Source organism: Macrosteles quadrilineatus, unplaced genomic scaffold, assembly GCF_028750875.1.
Source record: "Macrosteles quadrilineatus isolate MER2022 unplaced genomic scaffold, UCM_ALF_1.0 Scaffold_3__2_contigs__length_128488019, whole genome shotgun sequence".
NCBI classification, from domain to species: domain Eukaryota; kingdom Metazoa; phylum Arthropoda; class Insecta; order Hemiptera; family Cicadellidae; genus Macrosteles; species Macrosteles quadrilineatus.
In genome coordinates this window covers 58301565-58324289 of record NW_026542596.1, presented here as the reverse complement: position 1 = coordinate 58324289, position 22725 = coordinate 58301565, and the positions used below count along the sequence as shown (strand labels likewise).

The window sequence follows — 22725 nt, the reverse complement described above, 5'->3', positions numbered from 1 at the left end:
AATTTATTTCTATCCTTTGTATTTAAAAAGCATTAAATTATTTTATATGTACGTAATAATTTAATTTCATAGGATGTTATTTTTGAACAAAATATCATAATATACATAATAAACATAATATATTATCATGATTTTAAGTTTAGAATTACTCATACATCGAATATTAAAAAAATGCCGCAGCTGTAGAAACTTTTGTCTTAATCTTATCATCATGCCTTTTACTTTAAGAGTACCAAGTTTCAGAGAAAATTTTGTCCACCCTATCTATTAAACAAACTATGGAGGATTTATTTTTATGTTCGTAGTCTTTCACCAAATTATTTAGTAACAATGTTTTGAAGTAGGCCTACTTTGTTTCATAAACCTGGTCTCTGCCAATATAACAAGGTAAACAAATCCTTCTAGCCTGGACCTAAAAAAAAAAACACTAAAGTAAATGGGCCCATTAGTGTTAAACCTAAATAACATGCATATAATTTAGAAATCTATATATCTATATATATAAAAGGCAAAGCCCTCACTGACTGACTCACTCACTCACTCACTCATCACTAATTCTCCCACTTCCCATTTACCTAGGAGGCTGAAATTTGGTACACTGATTCTTTAGGCATTAAATAGGAAAACTAAGTTGTTTTTATTCTGATCGGACTCTCGGGCTCCGCCCCAGTGGCTCTGGAGTTTCCCATGTTAACCTTATGAGTACTCATATTTAAATGGAATTAATGAATCTTAACAGCTGTTTCAATTAAACAAGTTGGTTCTGTTCTATGATGTGCAATAGCATTAAAGTTACAAGGATTACCAACATTGTGCAGAACTATTATTTTTTTTAAATTTATGACAACAGCTTAATTTGCAACCAAAAGGTGAGTGAGCGTAGCGAACGAACTTTAACCTGGAGGTGAGTAAGCGTAGCGAACGAGCTAACCCGTAGGCAAGTGAGCGCAGCGAACGAGCTCCAACCTAAAGGTGAGTGAGCGTAGCGAACGAACTTCAACCAGGACGTGATTGAGCCATGCGAACGAGCTCACTTATGAAGTCAAACGGGGCAAAGCCCGCGGGTACAGCTAGTATAGTATAAAAGGCAAAGCCCTCACTGACTGACTGACTGACTCACTCACTCACTCATCACTAATTCTCCCACTTCCCATTTACCTAGGAGGCTGAAATTTGGTACACTGATTCTTTAGGCTTTAAATAGGTCAACTAAGTTGTTTTTATTCTGATCGAACTCTCGTGCTCCGCCCCAGTGGCTCTGGAGTTTCCCATGTTAACCTTATGAGTACTCATATTTGAATGGAATTAATGAATCTTAACAGCTGTTTCAATTAAACAAGTTGGTTCTGTTCTATGATGTGCAATAGCATTAAAGTTACAAGGATTACCAACAGGGTGCAGCACTATTATTTTTTTCTTAAATTTATGACAACAGCTAATTTGCAACCAAAAGGTGAGTGAGCGTAGCGAACGAACTTCAACCTGGAGGCGAGTTAGCGTAGCGAACGAGCTAACCTGAAGGCAAGTGAGCGCAGCAGTAGGATAGGTATGTGCTTCTTACTCCCGGAGCCAATATGATCTCTTATGGGAATATCCGTCTCAAAATTCCGGAGCCGTCCCCCCACCACTCCACTTGCTCGTGTAAGTAATTAACGAGTATTTAAGATATTAATCAACCATCATAGGCTAATTATGGGTTCATCTACAGTTTATACGGGCTCTTATCCCTAAAAATCTGGGAGTCAACCACTAGCTCAAATAGAAAATTAGTAATTAACGACTAAGATATCAATAGTTACAGAAATTGCTAGAAAAAAAGATCAACGAAGTGATTAAATATAGTTTCGATGTAAATTGTGTTTTTCTATGCGTTATTATTTACTATTTAAATTAATTAGTACGTATATCTAATTTAACGTTAATAAATGATAATTTGTTAGTAACTAATAAATATAATCCTAGTTTTACTTAAATAAAATTCAAAATTTATTACAGTTTTAGTAAAACAAGTATCAGGAGTGGAAGATTGCGTAACTGCTTTGGAAACTCATTTTCCACGTGTAAAATCAGTTAAAACTTATGATTATCCATATATAAAGCCCACAGTATCCATGAACTTTTGAGAAAACTACAAATCACACCTCCGTAGTCCATATACTGAAAATGTTTGTCAAGACGAGAAACCTTGCACAAAAATCCCCCCCTTTAAGGTCGTAATTGCTTTCCAAATGAAACTTTCCATATACCTAATGTTAAAAATACTTCAGCTGTACTTATTTGTATGTTATTCTTTCAATTTATTACCTTATTAAAATTGGGTGTGAATATTTTTTTTATATAACTGTATTCTGTTTTTGTTGTTGTGCTGAACTTAACCAATCAATAGTTTTATTGATACTTATGAAGTCAAACAGTGTGAAGCCCGTGGCTTACCACTTGAAGTGATTAAATACGTTTTTAGCTGACTTTTTGTGTAGATCTGTTGATTTTTTGTTACAGCCTAGACATGGCTACATGATTTCATTCGTATATCTTCATAATTTCAGAGTTAAATATTTATTGTGATGGATAAGGAATGACATATTTGCTAAATCCGAAGTCTGCATCTGCGTTGCCTGTACCAGGCGAGCAGAAGTGGCCAGAAAACTGGTTTAGTGGACGGGAAATACTGATGCTTCTATCATTATCACAACGATAATATGCCTTTAAACAATGCACTAATTGATAGAACCTTTTTACATCAATTACAACACTATTCCTATATTGTTATTATCAAAAGTGAGCAAATTATTATTTGTCGAACAGTTTTATGGTTAGAGATGGTGTTCTGTTGCAATATACTAAAAATAGTGTTATTTCAAATTTTTAACATCAGACTTACCTAAGGGTAAAGAATATCTTAGTTTAGACGTATTGAGTATTCAATATGTAGTAAAAGAGTTTTAGATTAACTGCCATGTTGAAAGAACTCTTTCTTCCACCAGTTCTGATTTCTACGATGCCTATATGGGTATTTAAACCCAAAGTTAAGTGTAGAGTTATATTGTGTAACTGAGACTTGCAGTACTATGCTCAGTATTAGTCCAGAACCAAAGGTAGATTGTCACCATTAAGCCAGAAATGTATGTAAGATAATTCAAAATAGTCTGTTCCTGTGTGTGAAATACATGGTTTTTTAAAATGTCCTGTGTGGTTTGAATTACTTCATCAAAGATTAAAAGGCACCCCCAGTCCACAACCTTTGCATTTCAATGTCCAAGCGTTTATGAATATCTGAGACCACATAAAAGTTGGTCAAGTTTTTAACTTTTTAATTTGGTATTTGCTGTTGTATCCGAACATCTTCAGCTTCTAGTAAATTTCATTTGTAGAAATCTATATGCACAAACTGTTTTGAACTGCGTCTAGTTTGCCTGTATCAGGCGAGCAGAAGTGGTCAGAAAACTGGTTTAGCGGGTGGCAAACACCGATGCACAACACCTTGAGCAATCAAGCTTTTTTCTCTACCTACTATTCCTATGTGTTGGAATAGAAAATGATAGGGTTAATAAACAGAAAACACTGTTTTATAGAGGTATTTTAGATGGTATACAAACTTAATTCTAATGTATTTATGATTTTAAGTGTCCAAGTTTCCTTAGTCTTAGTTTAGATATCGTGAGTATCCAATATGTTGTAAAAAGTCCTTTGACCATCAGCTGAGTTAAAAGAACTCTGAAGCTTAGTATTATCAGTTCTAATAGGTATACTGCCAAGGTGTGAATAAAATCAAAGTGAGTTGCATAGTGTAAGACGTAGCCTGTATCGTTTAAAGCCAAGCTAAGTCCAAAAGTAGATTGTCACATTGGCTTTGAAATGGAAATGTATATTATTTGAAACCACACCACGTTTCAAGCATCAATAACTTTCCAGTTTTTAACTACATGATTAACGTATGTAGCTAGCCCTAAACGTAACATTCAAACAGGCTATGACGTTTCAATTTCCAAGCGTTTACGGTAACCGAAAATCCAAGATTTTATGCAAATTGGGTTTTAAGTATACATCAACGGGGGGATTTGGGTTTGGGTAAGGGTTTGAGATTTTTATAAAATAGACTTTGGATAGAAAGACAGCTAACTTGAAAAAATATTATTTAATTCAATTGTATTAAGTTTTAAACAAGCAATTATCAAATCATTTTATCAAATTAAGGGTGTATAAAGACGTTTTTTTATAGAAATCACATTATAAATATAAAAAGGTTAAACAATCAATCAATTGGGCAGCCTGAGAATCCCTCTCTTAAACTATAGTGGTTCGTTTTATTGTGGAAACCAGTTTTAGCATATTGTTAATCAGGAGCTCTTGATCACAATGAGATGCTGATGAGGTGCTAGATGATGATGTTGCTGGGCCACAATTGCGGTAACATGAAATAAAAAAAAACAGAGAGTGTTAGACTAAGAAATGAGGCATTTTTATTTGAATATGTGTGTGATGTGTATTACTCGATTCCTTATTTGATGTTCCAACCATATAAATACCATCAATTTTGTTTCTTTGAAATAGATGTTTTCAAAATACAAGCATTCAGACTTTAATTCTACAGTTTGTTTTTTAGTGAGCATTATTGTTGCCATGAATAATTTCAGACAACAGTTAAATTAAACCTGTAAATTTAATATTGGTTTAACTTTTTTTGCCCTCAGTTATATTCTAACTAAAAAATGTTGTCACTTAAGTTTTGTCTGATCAATAGGTTTTGTTGATGTTTTTATATTTGTGATATTAAATCTGTATGTTAATTGTGTAACAAGACTAGTTGATGATTCAGGTTTAACATTTTACCTTTGTTTTTATCCTATGTTCACACTCAATATAAAAAAGTAACAGCGGTCCTAGGGATCCTTTCCTCCCCATACCCAAGAGGTAGATCCGAGATGGGCGTTAGCTTATACAGGATGTTTTTTTTATGCTTATTCCATATTCTCAATTAAACAAGCTGAAGTTAAGAAAACATAAACAGTTGGTCAATGTGTCTTACTGTACTTGAATGAAAAAAAAACACCCTGTATTACGTGGATCGCCTTTCAGCCCTAGCCACGACTTTTTTAATGTGGTTTTATATCCACTGCTGTTACTTTACAATCATAGATACATAAAAACATATTGTACATTATGTGTTTTACACCTAAACAGTTAGTTTTCTTCTTTTCAATGGTGGTTCCTCCTGAAGTCGATAATGGCCGTATGGAAGTGTGTTGATTTTGTCTGGTAGAATGTATCTCTTGTCATCGTCAGCACTCAAAGTCACCTTGTTTATGGCAACAGTTGAAACGATATGCTTCTTTGATGAGATTATGTTGTTCATAGTGTAGGTAGACTCACGAGAATACAGACACTGGACGTAGTCTTCAAATTTTATTTTATTTTTCACAACAGATTTTTTGATTCCCTTGACTTTTTTGATGGGACTGTCTCTCTTGTCTATGGCGTACACCTTACTTCGTAGTCCTACAAAGGCTTTCATCACTTCACCACCTAATTCATCCTTAAACTTCCCAAGAACTTTTTTGTTTTCCTCTGAAAACAGAGGATGGTCCTTGGGATAGTTGCTGGTGTCAAGATGTTTTTGAAGCAATTTTAAGTCTTCGTACAAATCTACTGTCTCAATCTCAAGAAAATAAGAGTCGGTATCCTGGTAGCAAAGTTTCACTCTGTCTCCGTAAAATGGCTTCAATACTTCGTAATAAAAGTCATACATTCGCACTTTACTTAAATCTAAAATACTCATACCAATATAAATTGGTTTGTTTAATACAATTTTTGTCTTTCCCATGTGAATGCCTACCAAGTTTTCATTGTAGACGGTTCGATCGATAAAGTTGGGCTTTGAAATAAGTTTTTCAGCCTTTTTGGGATCTGACACTAACCTTATATCGAGTCTGTTTCGAACCTGTTCCATCGTCTTTCCATATATCGCATTGGACATCAATTTGTAAAAGTCTTTCTCGAATTCGTTGCATGCATTTTTTCTCTTTTCAGTGTTTAGATTAATGAAAGGTTTGAGCCAGTCTTTTTGTTGGAATTGAATTGCACGATGAATCTTTTTCAACTTCAATCCATGACTCAATGCTTGTTTTAGAGCTACATAATGTATCACATATTTTTCTTTGTCTTCAACTGTCGTTAAAAGTTTCTTATGTACACCTCCAGGTGGCACTTTTGTCTCTGCACAGAAAGGTAGATCAGCATGGTCGTCGTGTAGCGTTTGTGGATATTCCAGGTCAACTTCAAGTATATATCCCTCATCGGCGTCGTCGGGTATGGACTCAATATCAATGTCTAAATCATCACACCACTTGAGCCCAGCATAAGGGATATGACGACTTAATGCTTCCCCATATAAGTTATTTGCGTCAAGATAGATTAAATACTTGCTGGGCACATTAGGGTCTTTTGATATATACTTGTTGTTGGCTACGGAGAGACGTTTGATACACTGTGTGATCCCACCTCGGATACCCTTCTCAACCATCAAAAACATGTCCATGTCCTTAATGATTTCGAGTTGAATGCCTGTATATTTCAACATTGCATCCCATGCCAGTCCTGGTGTAGTAAAGTAGTAAGCAGGGTCTAAGTTATATGTCATTAGACAGGTTTTGCGGAAATTTTCAAAGGCATCACACAGAATCAAGACATCACATTTTACGTACATGTCAGAATACTCTCCTAATGTTTTTATATTGAAATTTTTCCACACGTTTTCTGCATGACTGTAGTCTTCATCGCTTATCTCCTCTTCACTAAGTCTACTGTAAAATGCAGACTTTGGTGGAAGTTGCCGTTCTTCGAGTTTGTCGAATGAAGTCATGTAGTCATAGCAGAATACCCCCTTTTTTGTTAGAAGTTCGGTATTTTCAGGAAAATGTCTTTTTGTTTCAATAAAATCTGACTTTGGTAGGTTATTTGCCAAGTTGCTAAGACTATCCTGCATAAATCTATAGGAATCTAAAAATCTCAATTCCATCACATTATTTTTGGCATGTTTGACTTTAACCATTTTTGAAAATGAGATGTACTTTTCTTCAGTGTTGGGTATAACTTTAATTTCATTTGTGTCATAGCCCAGTTCTCTGACGATAAAATGAGAGTCATATCCTGACAGGTTGTGGATAAAGCAGGGCACATAGTGTTGATCTTGATAAAACAGATTGCAGTGTCTATGGGCGACTCCAAAATATTTTCCACTGATATGACAATGATTTCTTACCTTGCAGTTTTCCTGGGTAAAGTTTCCTTTGTTACAAACGTGGCAGGCAGTAGCAGCATCGAAGTCTTCCTGTTCGTTCTGCGTAAGCTTAGGTACTTGAAGCTTCTTGTCGCCGAACAAAATCTTGTCTATGAATTGTATATCATCGTTCATGCTTTTTACAAAATGTTTGGCAGCGTCCTGTCCTCGATACACTCTCAGTTGTGTGTGCTGATCCTCAGAGTCTTTCAACAAGTATGCATAGCTATAAGGTGTATGATGCTGATATGCACTTGTCCAAGATGTTTCTGGGTCACCATTACACGCATGAACTGGCTGCAGGAGCGTTTCAAAGTCAGCATATATTACAAACCTAACTTTCTTCGAACGATGTTCATTTTTAAATGAAATGGTATCGTAAGATGGAAATTCACATCGCTGAACTTTCGGACATTCCAATTGATGAGCAATCAACTTTTCCTCAGCAGTTTTGTCATAGAAATCGTTGAAATGAGCAAAACAACGTTTACAAACCTTGATTTTACAGTGGTTTTTTGTAAATTGAGAATGAACTAATTTGTTAAAATCGGTTATCAGACAATAATGTGATGTATTCAGATCAGTGATATACAGTAAATCGAAATGATTCTTCTTCTCTTCTTCACAAACCTTTAACGGGTAAACGTCAGCCTGCTCAGTTAGTCCAAACACATTAACAGACACACTGTTTGCTCTTTCGAATTGTTTGATCTCATCAAGTTTTACTGGGAATGAGATACAGTTCCAATCATATTTATCTTCAAGCTCCTTGTTATTTATGTATTGGCACACTTCCCAGGGTTTGTTAGTGACATGTTTTGACAGGATCGCGTATTTGAAACAAAAGTCATCCGAATTTCTAATGTTTATCACGGCTTTCCTATCAGAAATTAGTTTAGGAAGTTGAATATGACGTGAGCCTCGCAAAGGGTTGTATCGATTGATCCTCAGCTCAACTCGTTTCACCCTACTAAAGGTCCATCCCGATTTCTTCATTTCACATTCACTTTTTTCTGTTGTTAAATTCTCAAACGCATCTTCAAGAACAGGATTTAAATCAGTCGTTTTGTAAACAGTAATGTTTTTCGTTTTAAAACTGCGTTGACAATGATCCCCAGCTATGTTTGTAAATTCAGATTCAACAAAAATATTAAACTTAATAGCTGAGTATGTTAGTAAAATAAATTGAATCTTGTCCACTATTGCAAGTTTTAATTTCTTCAATACTGTGTCGAGATCGCTAGAGTCTGGTTGAGTCACATACGTTTTGATTCTGCTTTTAAAAGCTTTCTCAACCTCAACGAATGGTGACTCATTTTCTTCATGAATTACTTTAAGTTTTTTTTGTGGAGCCTTTCCTCGACATGCAAATTTTTCATGCTCAGTTAAGTCTGACCGTCTTCCAAAAGACTTATTACAATCTTTACACACAAATTGTTTTTCTTCAACGTGAGATCGAAGGTGACGAAGCATATTTTTACGTAGCGTAAATGTCTTTCTGCAAATGGTGCAGGTAAACATGGTGCTGAAATTATAGTTAAGGAAACGCCAAATATATTTATAACTGCTTGTTTGTATAGATTTTCTAAGGGTGTAACTACATTCACAAAGAAATTTCTTTAACCTATTACTAATTATGTTACAAACTTTATTGTATTTTGTTGTTATTATTAGTTTTTAGTTCGCCTCAATAAAGAAGGATTTTCATTTCATTCTATTCCCTTAACCCTTAAATATTTTAACCATTTAAGCTTTTAAAAGGATACAGCTGAAAAGGTTAACATACAACACAATATAAATTAAACAGTATTTGCAATAGTTAGTTAACACATCTGACAATACTTTCTCTAATTAGCTTGTCAACAACCTTTATTATGGGTAAACATTATGAGAAACTTCGCTACTTTATAGCGAAAATCACAAAAGTTGCAATAACTTTTGAAATGTAATTTTACAGTGATGGGGGTTGCACTATTTTTCTTAGAATTATAAGAACAATAACATACTAATTTTAGTCAAAACCGGATTTTTCAAAAATCAAGAATTTCCCTTATATGACTTTTTTTTATTGGAAAATAGCATAAGCTACAATAACTTTAAACTAAAAATTTTTACTAAAATGGAATGTTTACCATTTTTTTGAGAATTTAAAGGGTTATCACATGCGAGGGCTATCGAAATTGGTCAGGCTATTTTTAAGGAAATTCAATTTTCCCGTCTTTTATGGAAAATCGCCATTAAAATCTACGTTTCTAAAAAAATTAAAGAAAAAACGTCTGGAGATACCACGAATTAGTGTCTACATATCAAATTTCATCAAAATTAGTCTATAGCTCTGTACACATGCAGACAAACACATAGACAGTCATCACTTTCAAAAACCACTTTTTGGGTTCAGGGGGAGCCAAAACGGATATATCCACTTAAAACTCAAACTTGAAAATTTTGACAAAACCAAAACTTTTCCATTTACGCACAGGGTACAAATACCCCACCACAGCATACCTAAAGCAAATTTTAATTTAATTTTCACTAAAATACTCTCTAAGATTTTAATCCTATTTAAACTAGATTGATTTTAAAATACTAAGGTTTGCTGCTACATATGTGTGTTTTTATTGAAATGTCAATACATTATCATAAAACAATCAAATCTGCATAATGTGTTTGAAATATATCCAAAACAAGCTACAATGATTCCTCCATAAGAATAACATATGAATTTTTAGTTTACATTATATTTTTCTCCTTAGCTAGACATATAACAATGCATCAGTATACTAAATGAAATTTGAAGATAAACGGTTTAGAAATAAATTGAGAGAATTTATAGGGGGGGGAATAATTATTTACCCCATTAAACCCAGTTAGTCCGTGAAAACTAGTTCAAATATTGTTTTCCATTTGTATGAAATGCCATCAAATTCTGATAGTTTTTACTCGAGTTATCATGCTAACAGACACATGTGAACAGTGTTTTGGCCTCTAAGGAACTAAACATTTAAAAGTAAATCCCTGATTGTAAAAAAAAAAAAAAAAAAAAGATTGTTTCCTGGAAAAGTTGTTGTCCTCAAAAACCACTGACACAAATTGTCATCACACAGCTGCAGTAGTTTATGCATGCTAGTTTTCAATTTACGTTTTATTAAATGGCTGTTTAGTGTTATATAAATCTAAAACATGTTATACTAAGTGAATCTTGCTACAAATCACTGAATTAATGGTCTTTATTCGATAAAAAAACATATTTTAAATGCAAAATCTGAGATGAAGAATACAACTCTGTTTAAAGAATATTGCATTGCTGTAAATAACAACATGGTTTAAAATTGTCCGTGTATTCAGGGAGTCTCGCATCCAACAATCCAACTTCCACCATTGAGTGTATTGTAGAGTTTTCGAGGAAATTTTGGTTTATGTAATATAAACGGTATACAATGACTACTAAACAGGGGACGGAAGCTAAAAGCAATGAATTTTTGAAAGATTTTGCTTGCTAAACATGTTATTCCAACAGCTAAGCAAGGATTGTCATTTTCAATGTTCATGTGAATCACTGTAAAACTGTAAGATTGCTAGTGGTACAATGGATATAACATAAATAACATTATCAATCAATACATATAAAAACATCCAATACGGGTTTATCATTTGTTGTCAAACATTAATTAATGTGTTAATGGCAATATCATTGTTTGTAACACATTAAGTATCTGGTAGATGTTGTCTGTAGAAGTGGTTGTTTAAGTGATGTGTGGTTGGGTATAGACCTTGATTTTGATTCAATTTGAGTACTATCCCTAAAATCACCAAGTAATTTAATATTATGAAATTTGTAATTGACGTTTACTCCTAAAAACACCACAAATATAGGGAAAAACTGTTAAACACAAAACAACTTAAACTATGTGGATTACAATTTAGAATGATACTTTTAATCCAAAATGGGGCAACTCCCAATGCTGTAAAAGTATGGTTAGAAAGAAATTTTCGTCATACTACAGCAATGAGTCGTTTTTAATGCATGCGTTGCAGGTATAAAAGGGGGTACAAATCTGCTATTGTAAACAGTTGTAAATTTCTAATGTGGCAATCGTATGACATTATCTATAGATTGAATTTTTATGCAAGGTTTTAACCTATTGTTGTCGATTATTCGACGATGGTAATGTACTGTAACACAAACGTAATAGAGAAAATGATTGAATCACTAAACAGCAGCTTATTTGCATTAGCAGAATTGAAAACAAGCTGGAAGTCGTTTTGAGAGGTTATTTTTACAAACAAATTATTTCGTTTTCTAACTTTGTTTGTTAATTACTGATGCAATACGACGAAAAAATAGGCAAAAAGAGTCACTTTAGGCCCTAGTAATGAAATATACTATTTCATATTACTGATCAAATAAGTTGTTCACCCGTAGGTACAAGCCAATGGGAGAAACTCTCAGTCAGCTGATATTGTAATGACATTTTTACACTTAACCCGGTTTCTATGTGGGAAATGATAGTGACATTGAAAGACCTCGTTTAACAACAACCATTAATACTTATTGTAGAGGTATATGTTGCTTAACATAGCAAGATTTTGACGTACAACCGCATTAATTGATTTATAAAAAATGCATTTTTGGACGTTTTACTTATTCTCAAAGAAAATGTGTAGTTAAGAAACATAAAAAACTAGTGTTTAGCTAGGTCAAACATCAAGTGTTCTCATTGTGAAATTATATGCTCATAATATCTTTGGATGATGTAGCCAGACATACAGTGTCAAGGTCATTACCCAGACTGCAGACTGGTTTTAATGCAAGGTCATTCTCCTACCTCGTAACCTAGTGTTGCAGACTGGCATTTTGTTTTGTCAAAAATAGCAGCATTAATTATTGTAGTATTTGTCATTGTTTATTGGGTCCATTTAAAAATGCTTTATTTTTACTTAAGTTCGATTAATGAACTACTCTTACCTTATTACTATTAACCAATTGTTAAAAGATACTTGTAACAAAACAGCTAGTATACCCAATAGCAAAATATTCTTCATACTCTTAAGGTTAGTGTTGGAGAGCATAATTGAGGAATAATTGGACGATTAAGATAACAATCCCTATAAATATTATTCTCTGGCCTAGCGCACAAGTACGTTATCAATAACTCACTACAACCTAAGGTCAAGCTGTGAATTGCAATATTTCTTTTTTTCCTATCTTTCTACATAATGTTCACAAATTGACTTTGGTAAAAGATTTCCCACATATTATAACGTTTCGTGTTGAAATTTGAGTAAAATGTCCCCGTTACAGCAAGCCTGCATTGTGTCTGATTTTTGAAACTATCAGGTTATTCCTGATTAAATATTAGCTTTAACGACTACTTAGGTTTGCTGCTACACGGATGGAAAACATGCTTTAGTGTGTGTGTGTGTGTGGCATTAAATCAATAAATTAGACAAATGTGATAACAATCCATAAACAAACTAAAACAGTTTTGCCTGTCGTAGAAGCTGTAACCTTTACATTAACTCCAAACCCTGTTTTTATTACCATGTAGTTTCACAATTCAAGTGTATACAACTTCTACACGTTCAGTCGTTCAAACAAACTTTCATCAAAATCAGACTAAAATTACTTAAGTTCTCAAAATATAAAACTGAATTCTAACGGTTGGTTTTTTGCCACTTAGGAAATCAAAATAAAAAAGTCAATATATCCTGGGTTTCACCGTGACCATAATCAATAATTGGGATGCTGTCACACATGTGTCAATTATTGTTAGCAATAAACCATAAACATAATTGGTTGACAAGTTAAGTGAAAAAATAGTCATAAACAATAATATATGGAGGTTTCAACTATAGTATTTTTGTTTATAAAAAGGAGATGTTTTTAACTTAAAACTAATAACACTTACATTGAAAAGGATACATCACTTGTAGCTAATCTTCTATGTAAGCTGCTGGTAGCAATATATGTAAGCTGCTGGTAGCGATCTGTGTAAGATGGTCCTCTCACTGTGAAAGCTAAAGACCGAATGGCAAGTGGCCACATCTGGTTTACCTTTATACCCCCCTGACTTTCATGTTAGAACTTGAAAATGCACCGCTGATAAGCTAAATGCTCTGTGCTCCTGATCGAGCAGCAGACATATCAGCTTTCATATTGCGTCACAAAATAGCAGAAATCTTTCATGTTTCGACATGAAATGCAGCTGTGATTACATAACCCAGATATTGTGACTATTGAAGTCTATATCAGTGTCCATGTATTTACTCAAAATAGCAAAATTCTAACTTCTTATAACTAATTACACTAATTATCATAGTACACACCACTGCAAAACCTAAAATTACGCAACTATTGATAAACCATTCACAAGATAATACAAGTTTTGGAGCTGTGCCAAGAGTGGCCTCAGTCAAGTTCAATGTCTCTCGCTGCCGGACTCGTCATTGGAATGTGCTTTGTCCTCCATACAACAACCTGTTCCAAAATTTCACCATAATTTACACTTAGATGTATTCATAAACATATATTGTTGTGCTAACTATTATTTGACCGTTTGTACGTAAATTTTATTTTATAAAAAAACACTTAAAATCAACATAAAAAACATCAAACAAAGAAAACCCGTTGTACTGGACAGGTCATTGTGTCATTGACCTTTTAGAAACTGTGTTCATAAACCAATAAACTGAACGATTTAAGCAATGCTTTTGCCAAAAAATATAATGGAATGAACCAACATGAACGGTTACATCAAATAAGTTGAAATACTGTATGACACTATCGTCTGCCATCTAGACCTCAATTCTTTTAAAAGTTGAATTTTGATACAAATTTTGACTTTTGGCTTATTACCTTGTTACTGTCCAATTTTATTTCATCATACAATTTTGAGTATCAGTCATAAACGGTCGTATACACTAGGGAACATGTTCAAACACAGCTCTGAAGTCATAAACCAAAAACATTAACAATTTATGATTTTTTTCAAAAATAGAATAAAATTAACCAACTGGAATGTTTTAACACAACAGTTGAAATAATGTGAACACTATTGTTTGCCAACTAGTCCTCAACTGTTATGAACTCTAAATTTAGTTAACATTTTGAGTAACGGTCATAAATGCTAAGAAACGTGTTGATACACAATTATGTGGTAATAAGCGATTTAAGATAAAACCTTAACATAATAAAGGTGCGTTGTCCAACACACGTCTGAAGATTAGCGATTGCAGGGTGTTAATCACTGGGGATTGTCTCATTGTGCAAGAATACATCTAGTTTGATAGTTCACTATAGTGTATTTTGTGCACTCAGTCATATTTGTTGACGTTTCTGTTGATTAAGAAAAATAGAAGACATTCTGGACATGTAACCTAGAATCATATTTTTTTCACCAAAAGTACCAAGAAAGGATATGTTAAAATAATGATACAAAATCATTTTACCGCAGACAGGAGGCTATTTTGTGTGTTTTTTAGACTTTCAAAGAATCAGTTCAAGTTTGATGGTGATCTTTGAAAAAAAACTTCATACATCACACTCTATACCCAATAACAAGACTCTTACAAGACATCAGACATAAGCTTTAGAACATGGGGGAATTCCCAGCACAATGCTTACAGAATAGACACTCAGCTATCCTGTCTCCTCGATGGTCTCCTCTGCATCAGACACTCAACACCTCATCAGGCGTTTCTTGAACAATCGATCCATTGAAATCAATCGCGAGTGTCTCAGTGATAGACGCGTTGTAGAGAGCTTGTTTGTAAGAATAGTCTAATTTAGTTTAGATAAGCAGAAAAAATTAGTACATTAGTTGCAGTATATTTAATTTTTTTTCTGAGCTAATTAACATTATAACTGATGGACGTTTGGTTCATGTCGTTGCTATTTCATTATTTTCCGTTCTATTTGGTATTACACCTTTTTTCACTCATCATACTAAATTATGATGTTTCACTAACCTTAAGGTTTTACGTTTCCCAGAAATTTGTAATTTTTGACCTGAGGTATACGTTTGTTCATTTGGACTATCATAGTTTTTCATTTTCTACCCAATAAAAGGTAATGTTTAACTAAATTCTTGATGGTATGAACTATAGTAAGTTATTAGTGATCATTTGAAAAGAACGTCACAAGTACTGTTGACTGTGTATGCTACATTTAACCAAATTGAGAAGTAGAATTTCACCACAATGACCTAACATTTGCAGTTTCATATTATCGGCTATAAAGTTGGTTGGAAGTTTAACACACAATCAATTAAAACAACTGTTGAATCGTTAAATTATTGTTTAACTCGAACGTTTTATCAAGCACAAGATACCGTTCGTTCAAGATAAAATATGTTCTTCAGAAATCGGGTAACTGGCATAACCTGCCCACCTGATACTGTACAGGCAAACGCTTGCAACAGACACAAAATATGATCCAACCTTGAAACTGAAATTAGAGTTCAGTTACAATAGGAAATATTTAATTATTTCAAGTTTAAAAGTATTGTTTGCTGAAGTTTTGTTCATATCAGTCGTATGTGTTATTAGCTCTTCAAACACTGAATGCTTTTTCTAGCGTTCTCAAGATGTAAAATCAAGTAAATAATAAGTCATCAAAATCTACATTTTTTCTTTACCTAAGATTTTTTTATCAAGACAATGCATAGAAATATGATGCAATTTTCATAAATATCATCACCCACACGATTTATTGCTCGAAACCAGTGCAAGGTTGGCTAACTTGTTTTATATCTCCATACTTCTAGGAGAAGGTTGTTCTAACATTGAAACAACGAGATCATAGACTGTTTTGTTGCAATGGCGTAGTACGCTATAACGTCATTGATAATTACGACATTTTCCTCTTGTTGTTTACTTGTAATCTGTTCAATCTGATTAGTGTAAAACCTCTGATCTGGTGTTGGTTGGATTACTTGTAATACAAATCTTTGAACCTTGTTACAGTGAATCTCATCATAAACATCTGAGAGCCAAAAGATGCATTAAATACTCTTATAGTTGTCAAATTATCACGAGACAACTTTTCAAACAAACCTTGCTGTTTTTGTGCCCAGGAACACATTTTAGCAGTGTTTTGAAGTCAATACTTATTTTTATGTACTAGGATATTATCTCTTATAAAGTCATCAGCTGCTGTGGTAAAAATACGTTAGAATGTTTAAACAACTAAAGCTGTCGTTCAATTCAGGTTGCAATTGATCATCCTAAAACATAGAGCTACACTATCTCTATTTGACCAGACACTATGCAAAACATTAAAACACCAAAACCAAGTCACAAGTGTAGAGTTAACTCCCGTTCTAGCATTGAAAGTGGTGCAAAGAAGATGAAATCTCAAACCAGTCAGTTTACTTCCCATCTCTGCTCGCCTGATACAGGCAAACTAAATGTAGAGCTTGAGAATATCCCTATCTAACTGAATAGAGCTAAATGAAATTTACTAAAACTGAAGATGTTCAGCTACAACAGCAAATACCAAATTCACATTTTGAATACTCAGTTTATAGAAAAACTCGGACTTCCCTAAACAGACATTGAAACGCTAAGGACTGTTTGGTGGCTTTAGCATTAGAAATACTAAATCCGTTGAAGCTCACAAACTGGATTACAACATCATGTTTGGGTCAATTTCCAATATAACACAGTTATTATTACACACAGTTATTATTAACACAGTTATCAGCTTTTCTAAGCGTTGTGATGAGCTGGAATAATGTTGAAATGCTTGTGATTCAAACAGGATAAGTATATTTACTTGACAATTGCTTAAAATTATATCTCCACCTCATAGTCGTGAATCTACTTTTGGTTCTGGACTCAGCTCAGCTTTAAACAATCATAGATACTCCAAGTACACAATGCAACTCACTTTGGGTTTAAATACACCCCTAGTGCTCATCAGAACTAGTAATACTCTAGTAATAATATAGTTGCAATTTGAGTTTATTAATCTACTGTTTTACAACATATTGGATTGATCGTTAATCCATATTGGACTTAGCCTAAGTAACTCAGTTGGAGTTTTGAAATCACACTAACGAGCACTATGACACCATCTATCATACCACTATAAAAATTGCGCGTTAACCGTAAAAAAAAACATAAATACCACTGTAATATTAGTCTTAACATTTTTAGTATTCACGCTATTTGAACACTTAGGAATGGTAGGATGAGATGAAAGCCTGATTATTTGCTTGAGGTTAGCATCTTGTGCTGGTAATACAAGAAAAACTACTGAATGAGACACTAGTATTTCCCGTCCACTAAACCAGTTTTCTGGCCACTTCTGCTCGCCTGGTAGAGGCAACGCAGATGCAGACTTTGGATGTTTAATTTCTTAAATAAATATTTAACTCAGAAATTGTGAAGATATACGAATGAAATCATGTAGCCATGTCTAGGTTGTAACAAAAAATCTAAACAGATCTACACAAAAAGCCAGCTAAAAACATATTTAATCACTTCAAGTGGTAAGCCACGGGCTTCACACTGTTTGACTTCATAAGTATCAATAAAACTATTGATTGGTTAAGTTCAGCACAACAACAAAAACAGAATACAGTTATATAAAAAAAATATTCACACCCAATTTTAATAAGGTAATAAATTGAAAGAATAACATACAAATAAGTACAGCTGAAGTATTTTTAACATTAGGTATATGGAAAGTTTCATTTGGAAAGCAATTACGACCTTAAAGGGGGGGATTTTTGTGCAAGGTTTCTCGTCTTGACAAACATTTTCAGTATATGGACTACGGAGGTGTGATTTGTAGTTTTCTCAAAAGTTCATGGATACTGTGGGCTTTATATATGGATAATCATAAGTTTTAACTGATTTTACACGTGGAAAATGAGTTTCCAAAGCAGTTACGCAATCTTCCACTCCTGATACTTGTTTTACTAAAACTGTAATAAATTTTGAATTTTATTTAAGTAAAACTAGGATTATATTTATTAGTTACTAACAAATTATCATTTATTAACGTTAAATTAGATATACGTACTAATTAATTTAAATAGTAAATAATAACGCATAGAAAAACACAATTTACATCGAAACTATATGTAACACATTCACTGCTAATGATATGTAATACTTTTATAAATGGCTAAAAAACATAAACATTAACATGATCATGTTAATTGAGTGACAATATATCTTTAATTAAATAAATTTTATACTATAAATTGTGGATTAAAATATATTATGTAATTATATACATCATGTATTATATATCTGCTAATATACTTATGACGCACAAGTGCGTCATTAGCAGTGAACACATTCACTGCTACACTTCGTTGATCTTTTTTTCTAGCAATTTCTGTAACTATTGATATCTTAGTCGTTAATTACTAATTTTCTATTTGAGCTAGTGGTTGACTCCCAGATTTTTAGGGATAAGAGCCCGTATAAACTGCAGATGAACCCATAATTAGCCTATGATGGTTGATTAATATCTTAAATACTCGTTAATTACTTACACGAGCAAGTGGAGTGGTGGGGGGACGGCTCCGGAATTTTGAGACGGATATTCCCATAAGAGATCATATTGGCTCCGGGAGTAAGAAGCACATACCTATCCTACTCGCAGCGAACGAGCTCCAACCTAAAAGTGAGCCACGTGATTAGGACGTGATTGAGCCATGCGAACGAGCTCATCTTGAAAATGAAGAAGTTAAACGGGGCAAAGCCCGCGGGTACAGCTAGTAATTTATAAATAAAAAAACCTTTTTTTAAACAAAACGTTTTTAAACGCACTAAAAAGTAGAAAATAATTTATAAATATGTGGAGAGTATAAATACTTGTAAGGTTTAAAATGAAAAACGTGGGGTGCATGCAATAGATAATTTACAATTACCTCACCTATTGAACTAATGTATTACTATCAATTGCATGCACCCCACGTTTTTCGTTTTAAATCTTACAAGTATTACACTCTCCACATATGTATAAATTATTTTCTACTTATTAGTGCGTTTAAAAACGTTTTGTTTTAAAAACGTTTTTTATTTATAAATTATTTTCTACTTTTTAGTTTTTTAATGCGTGAGGATGTTAAATCTATTTCAAGCATCTATATCAGATTAAGACAGAGGCATGTGGGAAATCAAAGGTATATTTGAGTTTCTTTTCATATAATTATGTATTAGATTGAATGTATGGCCTACCTACTAACTATAAATATATCAATCTATTTAATTTATTGTTTACTTTATAGAATAATAAATAAATACAAAATTACATTATTAACAAACATCTTTATATCTGCAATCAGATTGTTTATCTATATTTTGAAATGTTTGTATAAAGAATCTCTTGGGATCATAACCATAGATAAAACATGTCATAACCTGTACCTCTTAACCTCTGCTCTTTGAACTGTCAAATTTAAGTATTTACAGCTGACTTAAATTAATTGATATATTTATTCACATTCTTTCAAAATGTAAACATGGAAAATTTGGAAGCCCATGGGCATAGCCCAAGGGAAATATGGAAATTAAATGATATAATATTGCATTGTGATCTATTTGTGAGCTATGTTTCAAATTTCAAGTCTCTAGCTCATCGGGAACTTCGTTTAAAATTGATATCAAAATTTGCAAGAAAGCGAGTTAATGAAAACAAGCCCATGGGGCATAGCCCAAGGGAAATATGAAAATTAAATAATATAATATTGCATTGTCTTCCATTTGTGAGCTATGTTTCAAGTTTCAAGTCTCTAGCTCATCGGGAAGTTAGTATACAATTTATTGCAAAATTTGTACCGGACAAGAAAGCGAGCTAATAAAAACGTTTTAATAAAATTAGGTTTTTGTTATTTAGGGGCCTACACACAAAAAAGAGATACGAAGTAAGTGTAAAATACAAAGTTGTTGATAATTAAAAACCTATAAAATGATGTGACACTTGACATATGTTGCTATTTGAAAATTTTGAACAATAAGCATTTGCAAATTTTCATATCACAGTAAAGATAATTTCATAACGAGTAAGAACATTCAACCGGAGAAGGGCTAAGTGCATTGGTATAGGATACACAGAGTATTAAAAACACATCGATTGTAAAAAAACCTGTCACCATTTTAAAACGGAAAAAGATAATTAATTTCTGTTTTCGCCAAAACGTTTATCTATTAAATGCCTTTAAAATAATGTTATAACATAACATAATATGTTTTTGTTCGAAAGTTCCGAGATTCAAACTAGTGACCCTCAGTTTTTGGCACACTCTGTATCGGAAATAGTTTGTAAACATGTTTTTTGGTTATTCCTTGGGGTCGATGAGCGGGATATAATTTCATTTCATACTTTTACGTTAAGCCGTTTTTCCGTAATTAATTTGAGACACCTTACGTGCGACACCATGTATACGTAGATTATTCCTCATGCTAGGCTATAACCGTTTACAAAAGAAACACAAACACGTTTTACCACGTTCCCTGGATCACCAAACCTTTGTTAATCATTAAACCTAATGTTATTTAAACAGAGAATACATCTGACATGCTTATAACATTTTTTTAGTGAAAACCCCATTTAGGAAAATTTAAATTCACTTAGTCAGCAGGCTTGCTACTAAATTTTACTTAAGGATGAAAAGTCTATTTGCATCATCCATATTAGTTGAAAGGTATATAGTAAGCCTAATATTCATTGATAATATCGTGAAAGTAGTAACTGCATTTTGTATAAAAAACTTTAGCTTAATTGTAATTTGTCAAGATATACAACATAGATCCAAAAGTGTAAACTTGTCGAGCCGATTTCACAAAGCAAAGAGGTAGTATGGGAGGAAAAATCAGGGAGATACATTTAGCTAAGTGCGGTGGCGACAAGCCACCATTACGTTTGAGGGTGTCATAACTTTGATGCGGATCCCTACCTGACAACGACCGAGAAAGTTGGGGCACTTTTAACGTGTTAGTTTTAAAATCAACTACAGACACAAAAATTTTATGAAAAAGACAAGCAAAAGTTATTGATGGTTGGTTCGATTAAGTGAGTTGAACACTTTTCAAAGATATAAGTACAAAACATATTATTTTTCACAAATAGTAACTTTTCCTTCTAATCTAGAATGGGTAATTTTGAATGAAAACAAAATTTTTTAAAGGGATACCCAATAAATTGGAATGTAAATATTGGTCACTATCAACTAATCTATAAAAATCAATCTATCTACCGATAATGCTATTGTAGGTGGCGATTCTTGAATGGTATTGTGTATTAACGATTGAGTTCAGGGCTAAACTACATTAAAAAAATTATGGAGGCATCAATCCTTAGCATCACATTATATTTAGCATACAAGAAATATTTTGTCAATTGTAAAACTAATAATAATCTCTTTGGTGTATGTATTTGCACACAGCTATGTGGCAGAATCAAAACTAATAACTTTTTCCTACAGTCACCTGACAAAGTGGCCTTCCCTGCACGGTTTACAGCACGCAAAGTAGCTAATTGCTGCATTTACTCACTTTTGCCGCACTCCAGTATTTCAACCAAAAAAAAAAAAAAAAAAAAAACAGTGTGCATTTATTAGGCACGTATACGTGTAGGCCTATGCTTCAAAATAAGTTGGCAACACGATATTTATTATTAGTAACTGTAGGAAAATATAATGTGTAACGTGGGTACAAAGTGCCGTTGCTGCACTCGAGAAATTTTCCACACTCGCCTACGGCTCGTGCGTTAACATATCTCTCATGTGCTGTAAAGTGCCACTTTGCACACTAGTTACACAAATAGGTATATCGTAATGTATACATAGAAAATTTGTGACAATAATCGAAAGTTTATCTCGGAGAAAACGTAGATAAACAGTTATAGCATACTAGCCCATCAAAACAATTAAACAATTTACGCAATTAAAATGTTTTTAATTAATGTTATTAAATACAACCTTGAAATTAGTTTCGTGCCTCTAGGAGAAGGTATATCAAAACACTAATTTTTTATTCAAACAGTTGTTAGGCGCGCGGTTTTCGGGTTTTCTCAAAAGTTCGTGTTCCTTAGAGCGGATTTATATTGATGCTACATTAAAATACATTGCAATTGTGTGTGTGCGCGTGCGGGTGATGTGAACGGTAACACGTGGTGACGCTGTACGCTGTACGCTGTACCCGGGTGGCTGTGTGAGGGGGTGGGGGGTGGGTCGGCAGCAAGCGGGGTGTGTCTGAGTCTGTCAGTGTCGCTGTAGCCGCGTAAGTGATCGCTGTGCCGCTCTGTGCAATTCTGTGATAACCAACCCCTACACCTACAAAACACCTGCACATTGCCGGGATAAAAAGGTAACCCCATAGAAGGTGCTATACCGTCAAAATCTCTAAAATAACCAATTTAGGTACTTTTGAAGGCTCATTTGTAATCCTTGCAAAACAGAAGCCGGTATTAGGTTGAAATGAGGCTTTTA

At 33.5% G+C, this 22725-nt stretch overlaps 2 protein-coding genes across 2 annotated transcripts in view; one reads left to right on the top strand and one right to left on the bottom strand.

The window, feature by feature from the left end:
* Positions 1–5173: 5173 nt before the first annotated feature.
* On the bottom strand, positions 5174–22588 carry LOC128989231 (uncharacterized). The gene is made up of 2 exons (XM_054411104.1): positions 22436–22588; positions 5174–7573 (listed from the first exon to the last, which is right to left on the bottom strand). Exons 1-2 carry the CDS (start codon positions 22586–22588, stop codon positions 5174–5176), a joined length of 2553 nt encoding a protein of 850 aa, XP_054267079.1.
* Positions 22523–22725, top strand: part of LOC128988951 (transient receptor potential-gamma protein) — a 405047-nt gene continuing 404844 nt past the window's right edge. The window contains exon 1 of the mRNA XM_054410745.1: positions 22523–22603. The gene's annotated coding sequence lies outside the window, so the exon portion shown is untranslated. The remainder of the gene's footprint in view (positions 22604–22725) is intronic.